This window comes from Pyxicephalus adspersus, chromosome 9 (assembly GCF_032062135.1).
Source record: "Pyxicephalus adspersus chromosome 9, UCB_Pads_2.0, whole genome shotgun sequence".
NCBI lineage: Eukaryota > Metazoa > Chordata > Amphibia > Anura > Pyxicephalidae > Pyxicephalus > Pyxicephalus adspersus.
The window spans coordinates 21,437,488-21,448,542 of NC_092866.1; the positions used below are offsets into that span (position 1 = coordinate 21,437,488).

The following is an 11,055-nucleotide window of genomic DNA, read 5'->3' on the forward strand; positions in this document are numbered from 1 at the left end:
ATAAACCTACAGGCTGTTTACTGTAAAAATCATTGTATTCACTTCCACTACCAGATACCAATGTTTTAGCTGTGTACATTTTATTTATTAGCATCACTGTAAAACATTTTGAACTTTTCTGTTGCTGCCATTATAAAATGTGCAAGGGAGTTCTGTTTGAGTCTTATATTACAGAATCCTATTCTCTACAGCACTTACTACAGAACTATTATTTTCCCCACTAATTATGTGTTATAATGTTTCCTCTTTAAGTACATTTTGCAGGACTGTACTTTACAACAAGTAACAATAGTAAATACAAGTAGTAAAAGGGAAAGTGATGTGGAAGTTCACATATTCGCTGTGAATTTGGTGTTTTTACATACACTGCTAGCTGAGACACATTGTATAAAGACATAAACCACAAAAACACAGGAAGTCAATTGGGTTTTATACATCAGTGTTTATATGTACGGTATTTAGAGGTGAAATATGCAGAAGGTTTAGGCTCACCCAACTATACATGGTTACCAAGTACTGATATTCAGGATATTTTAATGTTTCACATTATACATACCATTTAAGTGCCTACATCACTTATAAAAGCTCAATATAAGCTTTTCCCTACTGATCCCCCACAAGATGTTGATTTACCCTTTCTCTGGTTTATTGTACATAATAAATGTCACATTAAAAATCTGACTTATTTTGAAATGTTACGTAGCTAGTGGTATTTGGGACTTCAAAAAACTTTCTGCAATTCGCAGAATTAAAAATAATGCTACCCCTACTATTTGCACAGAGTTGGCATGTTTTCTCCGTGTTCATGTGGATTTCCTTTAGGCACTCTGGTTTCCCCTACAACTCCAAAAACAGGCAGTTAGGGTAACTGGCTACCCCAGAAATTATTCTTGGTATGTATAGAAAAAAGCAACAAAAAACCAAAGGGCAGTGAAGGCTGCTGGCTGCAATATGAATGTTTTAAAATAATTTATTAAAAAATAATTTTGCTCTGATGCAATCATTTTTTTTATTTCCTTACATGTGTCAACACAATGTACACTGAAATCAGACTAGCTACTGTGAAATCTATATTATAGTATATACTTGAGTAAAAACCTGAGATTTTTTTTTCCCCTTAAAATAAAAATATTCTTGGTTTATATTCTGCTCACACCAGTAGATGGTGCTGTGTCCTAATATAAAGTGTGTAAAACTTGCTGCCAGAGACATGAGACAATATTAGTTTGGTAAACACTTTACATGAGAATATATCGCCATCTACTGGTAGCCAAAAATAACACACAAAAGATCATTTACGTGACCCATCATTACTAACTCAAAAGTACAAATTTCACATGTAAAAATAAAGAAAAGATATACAATGCAATTTAAATGTTTTGCTTTTTAATGAGTGCTTTGAAATTAACACTCAATGGATGTATTTATTTATGTTAGTTTTGTTGGTATTTCTATTGATTACTGTTTTGAATGTTTACAGAAATGGCCTGTTTTGTACCGGGGTTTATACTGAAGTCAAAGTATTTGTATTTTCAGGTAAAAAATAAGTACATCTGTTTCAGAACAGATAATTCAAGTACTTATGGTAATCACTGACCAATTTTGAATATAAGCACTATTGGAACACTTCTGAAGTCGTATTGTGGAGTTACAGCAATAACACATGACATGAGTGATACCCCATTCTTACTTGCTTATTCAAAAAAATGAATAAAAACATATATATACAATTCTTCTGTTATATACGGTAGAATACCTTATATGTATAACGTCTTTATAAATTAGAGGCATTACATGGGAAAGCAGACATTTCTGATTCATTTTAAACTTTCCCAGAGCAGCAGCACAAATAGGTGAAACTGTCAGAAATTATATTTCCCTTGGGCAAAAAAAGACAAATTTTGACCTTTAGGATCAGGCACCTATATTCAATAGATTACATACAAGGTATTTTATCCTTTCATTTGTGACTAAATTATTCATCATTATGTTAGAGTTGACCTTTATTTTGTGCCTTGATTTTCCTGGGACAGAAGATATTTAACCAACCAATTATCCTAACAAAAAACAAAACAACGAACAATATGTTCTCAAACATAGATTTTGAACAAGTTTGCAAATCTGACATAAGGCTTTAGTTGGTAATCTGCGTGCTTGTTCCAGGTCCACAATAAGAGACAGAAATAACCATAAACCTGGAGTTCTCTCATTAAAGGTGTTTAGTTACAGATATCTACCATATATACTTAAATATAGGTTAAAACAAAGTAAACTTTAAATCAAGGGTACTAAATGCAGCTGTCACTGCACTGCAACCTTTTTTATTTTCAAAACATTTATTTAAAATGTTAAAAACTTAAAATCACATGGGTTCAGTCTGTATCCCCCCCCCCTTTTTTTTAGGTTATGACCACCAGTAGATGGGGCTGTGTCCTCATGCATGTTGTGTAACAAACTCAGGTCTCTTACTCTCCAATGAGTTTGTTACACAACTTATGTGAGGACACAGCACCATCTACTGGTCTAACCTAAATAAAAAAAATTAGATCTTTTACTAATGGCTTTTTTTGACTGGTTTGAGTCTATAGGCTTGGCAAATGTATAGCTTTACAGAAAGAAAGCCACATGCTTAAGATAAGTGTTGCTACCATATGTAGATTGTTAAGGAAGGACAGCCTCATGTTCTTTTAAGGATGAAGAGAATAAAAGATACATTTTATGCTAAGCATTAGCACTTCGCATCAAAGTACTATGGCAACAGAATTCTGATTTTATGGCTTTTATCAAAAGAGTATAAATAAATACAGCATGAATAATTACACTTTTTAAGTTCCCTTACAATTAGTACAATACTGTTATGTTTGCTAAATGGTTCATATGAATGTAAAGATCATTCATTTTTTCTGGCACCATGTGGCACCAGGTAAAGAAACCCATTTTGACATCCAGCTCAAGGAAAGCCTAGACAACAAGGCCATCTGCTCTGTAACCTATATATACTTACTACATCTTTGTGCTATAGAATTGCAGTAAAACCAAGGGCACAATGTCCTGTAACATACATGATGCAGCATAATGTAAATCAAATATATAAGCTTTTATACTGATACATCCAAACAAGGAAGCTTCTGTGCTGATCGTTAGGACTGCTTTAAATGCTTTCTTTTTGGTGCGTATGTGAATAAATAGCAAACAAAAGTATCAAAAATAAAAATGAAACACAATAAACTCTAGAATTCAGTAAAGTTTGTAATATGTGACATTACCCTAAACAGACTAATACTTGGTGAGTACAGGTATCTAAGTATCAGAAGAGATTCCTGCTGTTTTGTCAATCTTTCTTAAGCATATATTACTATATACTGCTAACGTTAAGACTGAGCAACCCATCTGCGGATTATTACTATTATTTAAATTTAATGGACAGTTTTTTATTTAGTAGTCAATACCGCATACCTAATGTTACCATTTTGAGGAAAGAAAATACATTAAAATTATTTTAAATTACCTGTGATATGCATATTGGAGACTATGCATATATATATGCTTATATATTGTATATATAAATGTATAAAATATACACACATTTATATATACAGATACACACATACAAACTTTTTCTCATCTAATGCAATCCAAGTGGTTGGATGTTACAAACTGATCTGACCCCTGACAAATACCGGTACTTTTTCCGAGTACATAAACATGCTCACTTTTTTTATTTTACATCATGCATCATATAAGAAAACAAATGCTTGAACACATTTATTCTACACAAGACATTGTAAATTCCAGTTTCTTTTCCGTGCTAATGTACATTTCATTTGTCCATACCCAAACAACCTAATAATATTAATAATGTTATTATACTCACAGGCTCCAGGCATAAAACAAGCTTTCTGCAGTGCTGTCAGATTCAGGAAGAAAAGCTGAATTGTTTGACCAGGACGCCGGCTCCTATTGGTCTTCAGATGACAGGCAGCACCATACAAACAAGTCCTAACTTGTCTGCTGTGATGTGGTTGCCATGATAAACTACTAGTAATGCCGAAGCAGTGCTGCCTGGATTACCGAAGGGTTCATTACCATCATACTGATCCATACAAACAATGAAAACCATTAACCATTTCCTGACCAGAAGAGAGTTTACATAATTATATAGGTAAGGTTTTGTAATGAACAAGACTTGTGTAGCACATACATTTCTAACCTAGAATACAAACAAATCTATACCATTGCCATGTCTTCTAACAAGCTATGATGTTTAGCACATTCACCAATAATAGCTGTGCACTATAATAAATGTACAGAAGCATTTAACGTAGAACAAAATGTAAAAATGATCAAAAATTGGGACCAGGCAGGTTCTTTATTGTAGAAGGTCAGGCTAAGACTTTTCTGCTTTATAACAAGCTTTCCTGTCTGTTATGTACACTAAGTTGCCAATATATATGATCCTGACATATCTGGATGCTGGGAATGACCAAACTCTCATTGCATAATGTACCCATAAGGGTAGGGAGAAGCTCCTATATTATTTCCTAATAGCATAGATTGGCAACATAACTAGAGTTGAATTAAACCTAATACAGGTAGTCCCCGAGTTAAGAACATCTGACATACGGACGACTCCTAGATATGAACGGGGCTTCCCTGCTCGCTCCTGTGCAGCACAGAGGATTGATGGGGGGAGAGTGCGGTTCACATGACTTCTGTATCAACTTGTAACTCTTTAAAGACCAAAAGCCATATCAAAGCATAGCTAGCTCCAGAAGGTAATGAATGTCTAGGCTCTATAAAGATTTTTTTTTTGCTTTGTTTGTGATTAACTCACAGTGAGGATTTTATGCAGTAACTGACACCACACTGCCTAATAAAATGTTGAGACAAACATCTGTCCTAACTGCATTTTTTTAAATAAAGTACCTGTTCCGACTTACAAATTAAACTTAAGAACAAACCTACAGTCCCTATCTCGTATGTAACCCGACTACCTGTAACCTAAAAAAATTGTAAGCTCATATGAGACATGCTGCAATAGCACAACTTCTCAGCTTGTTTTCAATCTTCTGTAGAATGTACACAATTCTCATGATTTATTAATGCTCTGGTGAGGAAATATTATCGTGGGAGGACATGGGTAATACAACAAACCTGGAATGGATTAAAAACATTAGCCAATTTTAGCAAAAAAAGTAAAGCATTCCAGGTTTGTTGGATCACCCAGGTTCTCCCATGATCTTCTATCTTCTCCAGTCTTGGAGAGTTTTAATAAATCAGGCCCTTTGTGTGCCACACTAAGCTCTGGTGCCAGAATACATCAACTCCCATGTGCATGCATGAGTGTTACATCTTTCCAGCCTGGCCAATCAAAATGGTGGAAAATCCTGAATCCAGAAAAGGACTGGGTGAAGATGCTGCCACTGCCATTGATGGAGCGAAGGTTATATCAACAAAGTTTACCAACATGAAGTACAATGGGCCTGTTTCATTATAGAGTTTGGAAGAGGGGAAAATAAAGGTATAATATAAAATAAAGTTGCAGCTGAATACCTGGCTGTGACAGGCAAATTGCTAGAACTTAGCCCATAGTGCTGAAGCCCAGCCATCCCTTTCTCTAATTTATTAATTTGGCACCATCATAAGTGATAGACTAATTTTCATATGGAGTGTGATTTGGCAACAAGCTCCAACTATACTTAGATGTTTTGGAGCTTTGTTTGTCAGAACAGGTCTGTATTTGGCTGTAACCCCATACAGGCTGTAGAAGGTAAGTGCATGCACTTTTGGAAGCCTTCACATTATACCTGCAGTAGTGGTTTTCCCCGAAAATCTCCATAAAGCATACAACATGCCCCCATACAGATCATTGGTCAGACCTCAGACCTGCAGGAATATGCAGTCCAGTTTTGGGCACCAGTTCAAAAAAGGGCATTGTGGAATTGCAGAGAGTGCAAAGAAGGGCAACTAAATTGACGACCAGATGGCGACCGCTGTTCTAAACTATTCTCCTACACCCACCTCTATGAATTTGTTATCTCTGACGGACAACAAAGCCTAAACTATGCTGTAACTACATCACGCGAGCTAGGCAATATTCCCCCAACAATAGAGAAAAAAATTTAAAATATTTGAAATGAATCACTGGCAGGACTATAATAGCAAGGAACAATACACAGTCATAATACATAAATACAAACTGTTATACACAATAAAACAATTGAAATTCTGTTCAGCCAAATAAAACATTTATTCATAGCTAGGAAAGTGGATGAACTATTGCCTTGTCCAGCTTAAAGATTCCAGAATAAGCTGCCTGCTTACTGTGCAGTGAATCTTATTTTATTAAAAATTGCCTGGCTACAATCCAAAGGTGACACAGTAACCTGCAAAGAGCTATTGTGTATAGACAACGAGCCTGGCTGAAAGGAATTACAGACCCATGGCAAGTAAAATATACAGATATACTGCATGTCTTTTAGCTGTGTATTTAGTGGATTGAGTAAAACTCTTTGATGATTTCTTTTACAAATGGTTTATTTTTAAAAAGAGAAATGGGGTCTTGTACATAAATACCGTTTAGGGAAATAGTTTTTTTAATTCTTGTGCAAAATTAAAGGGAGTTTTCAATTTAGATTGGTATCTGACCATTTTAATTTAGAAATGTATGTATGTAGCCGATCAGTTTCTTCATAAAGCACCACACAAGTTAGAGATGGTCCAATGCAAAAGATGACAATGCAGTGACTGCTATAGGGGTGCAGCTGCATTCTCACCCTATGGCTTAGTCTACAGGGACAGTTTCCCCAGCATTTAACCTGAGGATTTAAAAGCCCATGTTTGAAATTCCCATGCAGTCCAATGGGCTAATCTACACCAGGACATTTCTTTGGGGCACGTTAATGAGCGTTATAGATAACGTTGCCTAAATTACCGTATTTTCTGGCGTATAAGACGACTTTTTAACCCCGAAAAATCTGTGTCAAAGTCCGGGGTCGTCCTATACGCCGGGTACCAATACTTACCTGCAGCTTGCTTCACGTCCGGCGTCCCCACGAGTCCTCCTTCACGTCCGGCGTCCTGTGCAGCTTGAGCGAGTCCTCCTGTGCAGCAACGCAAGAGCCTGGATTGGCTCTCCAGCGGAGAGCCTGGATTGGCTCTTCACTGGAACACGCCCATTCATTAAAGGAACGTGCCCATTCATTACTTAGAACTAGTACTGTACTGTTCCTTCTGCCTCTCAGTTCTAGCGAGATCTGACAGGCAGAAGGAACAGTACAATACTGGGCGTATAACAAGACCCCCAACTGATTGGTTAGAGTGGGGGGTCGTCTTATACGCCCAGTCGCCTTATACACCGGAAAATATGGTATATAAAATTACAATGTGGGCTAACCTTGGAAAAATCCCAAAAACGCATGTAAAAAAAAAAAAAAAAACGCTGGTAAATGCTTCAGTTAGTTGCAATGGGGTGTTTTCCCACGTTTATAAGCACTTTAAACGTAAGTGTGTCAAAAACGCGGGAAAATGTGGCATAGACGTTTTCCAGCATTTAAAGGCAATCTTTAAAACACTAATTGACCCGCCCTTATAGAAGAATAGATATAGAGCAGAATCTAAGGTAAGTTTAAGACATTGCTTTCTATGATTACTAAAAGAAATGTTACAATGTTTTACCACTGATGGAAATTTATTGCATATTATATTTCCAATCTTGCATTACACAGGCACAAGTGTATGCACAGTGTATGCTAGAGTTCAGCATTCCCCCTTCCCCAAGGTAAAATGCTTTGTCTACCCTTTTAAGTAAAGTAACAATTTTAGTTTAGATCCAATTTAAAGAATCTCAGCTTCTATCTGGATTTTATTCTTACAAAGATCATTTGTATTTGGATTATGGGTCAGCTTTAAGGAACAAAATGCAAAAGACATTTGACTATACCTTTGGCATTGATGAAGAGCACCCAACAAAAGTGAAACACTTCAGGGACTGTACAGGGCTGGCGCCTGGAAAGAAAAGCAAACAGATATCAGGAAATGATGGTGGCAGCTGGAATAACTGCTGGGGCAGCAATAAACAAATAAAGCAATAAAAAATGCTGATAAATAGGGTACACATAATAGGTTCTTTGTGAGTACATTGGATGTCAAGAAATGGCATGATAACAATTTATTTTACACAAAAGTTGCTTTCTGAATTATTACCAGAATATGACAGATCATGAATGTGCAGACGTTAACAGAGCACAGGGCTCATTGATGGGTTTATTGCCACAAAACACAAGGAGACCCAATGTTTACTGATGTTTAGGCACTAAACATGTGCCTGGCACAAATGCTTACACACTAAATATAATGAAATACAGGCTACAGCATTTGTTAGCCCTTTTCCACCCTTTAATGTAGGACACAGATAAAGCTACACTCGCTGTTAGGTGCAAAACAGAAAGAGCAGATTTGTATGATCTTTAATGCTGTAATCATTACAACAGGGTGTGGAGGAATACCAGACCGCCTGTTGGTGAACCAACCTTTTCGGACCTACGGACCACTTAATACACGAACTCCAGACCGCATATGTGCGGGGTGCCATATGTCACTCAAAGGGGAAGAAACTTCACCCAGAGTGAAATCATGATGCCAGAACCCGCCCACTCTCCCATCGCAGGCTCAGACCTGGACAGGTCGTGTCCAGAGACACAACCCGCCCAACGCCGAGCCTACAATCTATATGGAAGACACTGTCCGTGGCTCTGGCTGGTGTGCCACCCCAGTAAGGTCCTTCTCCTGACCCCACTCAGGGGCGCACTGGCCAGAGCCACAGGACCACCAGTGGTCCACTGACCACTGTTTGGCAACCATTGGTCTGGAGTCCTACTTTAGGTGTCACATGATCACACGTGATTGAACTTCCCACCACCATAATTCAGAGCTGACTTTGTTTCCAAACATAGACAATTAGAACCTAATTATATATATATATATATATATATCTGCTAGCAAGGCTAAATAAATGGGAATTCTTGTAGGCAAACGTAACCTACACATTACAACTTGTTTGTCTCCTTCACTGCCCACAACTTCTTGTGCCATCACTATGGTTTCAACAACTTTAGCCATCTAATTTTGCAGAGCAGAGCATGACGCCTAGAAATGTCCAAACTGAAGTTGAACACTGGGGAGAGTGGAGAGGGAGGTAATTGGAGGTTAAAGATTCCTATTCCTCCCCAAATACAACATTATGGCTTCATCCTCATCATAAAGCTTACCGTTGTTTCCGGCCCCTGTGCGGACGTGGTTGTTCTTCCTGGCTGGTTTTGAAAATCTTTTGGAAGATAGGGTCATACTTTTTAAAAAGCACAGCCGTGACAGTAAAATTGCGTTCAAGCTTCTTGGTCCTCTCACGGAAATCTGCAGGCAGATTGGCCATGTCTTCCCACTTCTTCATTTTATTGAAAAACTCAATCAAGCTATAAAAAGAAAGGAATAAAAATGTTATAGGCAAACAATCTATTTTGCATCAGTCTGAAAAAAAAACTTTTTTAGCATCAGGTGAATAAAGACCTCAAATTTGACTTTAAGAAGCATATGTATCGTTTTTTATTATCTTTGTTATCTTTGCTAAAATTTAGTAATCAAATAAACAGACATCATGAGCATTTTACCTGTTCCAATCAATTCTTCATAACAGAACAGGAAGTGAAGGGGAATGGTACCATTTCCATTACAGTAGGATGACAGAATCCAAGAACCTCTATAGGGCATTGGTAAAAATTCATAAGAGCTTTGGAAGTAAGGTTACATACACACGTACAATATTTGACGTTGAGAACGAACAATTAACAACCGATCGTTCCATAATCATTAACAAAAAAAATGCATAATGACAGGCCAACAACGCCGATGAACAAGGAATGTTGCTGGAAAAGAAGGACCGTAGTGGCGGAATCTTTTGGGCGACGATTGTTCACTATATATTGTGTACGGTCGTTCAGTGATCGTGGATTATTCTGTGGTACACGTCACGTCCTGCATATTTGAACGATCATATTGTTACATCAGGTACAGAATCTTGCACTATACCATTGTTCAAAATAATCAAAAATAATCGTTGATTTGTCGTTAGTCGTTGGTTTTCTAACAACAACTTTTGCACGTGTGTACCTAGCCTCAGGTTATCTTTAAGCCATCCTAGCAGATCTTAGGGGAGATTTTTGAACACGTGTCCAGAAATGAACAGTGGGATCACCATGTGGATAATTAAAAAAAAACTTTTGTCCTCAGATCTGTGTGAAACAAAGACAGCTTACACAGACATTATGCCAATGAAAATAGCACATTTATAAATAGAATTATTTATGTAGTGTATTCTATTGGTATGATCAATTGTAGGTTTTATAGATAAATATTAGAAAATGGAGAATGCAAAAAGGTGTTTAAATTCATCTTCCAGTGATCTAATGGAACAGTATAGGACAAAGCCAAAAACATCACCACATAGTAACTCTAGTTTAACGCTAGTTTAATGAACTGAAGGGAAGGAAAAGTATACAAATATATGCATAAAACTGTCTTTACCTTTTTGTTTCACCCATAAGTGAACATGAAGTGCCCTACCTGTTGTACAGGTTTCATTCATTACCTTAATTTTGAACAGGTCAGGATCCTAGTGAGCGATACATAATTCCCTTCCGCTGTCCCTCTGCCCACTGTTGGTACGGTTTGCCTGCAGGCTACATAGAGTGCACAAGCAAGCCAGTGCAAGGCATCTCCCTGTAAAAAAAGTAAACATTTATTAGATACCTTTCTTTTTCCCCATTTTTGTTCACCTGATAAGCCTGCCTTCGTCATTCCCTTTTCAACGGTATGAATGCAGGGAGCTTGCCAATGTTTTATCATTTTAAATTAATCAAGTCCTAACTAATTTAGTTAAATATTACAACTAGGAATGTCACCTAAAATATTAGCATGTAATAGAACCAGCTCTAAAGTCAAACTACAGACAATTTTCTTTAATTCATTAGAAATATCATTTAAAGCAGCGTTCGCCAACTG

The 11,055-nt window shown here is 37.0% G+C and overlaps 1 protein-coding gene across 1 annotated transcript in view; it reads right to left on the minus strand.

The window, feature by feature from the left end:
- Positions 1 to 11,055, minus strand: part of RBL2 (RB transcriptional corepressor like 2) — a 41,278-nt gene that overhangs the window by 28,280 nt on the left and 1,943 nt on the right. Inside the window, exons 2-4 of the mRNA XM_072422743.1 lie at positions 10,643 to 10,774; positions 9,270 to 9,470; positions 7,943 to 8,007 (exon numbers count right to left, since the gene is read on the minus strand). Coding sequence (XP_072278844.1) covers positions 7,943 to 8,007; positions 9,270 to 9,470; positions 10,643 to 10,774 — 398 coding nt within the window. The remainder of the gene's footprint in view (positions 1 to 7,942; positions 8,008 to 9,269; positions 9,471 to 10,642; positions 10,775 to 11,055) is intronic.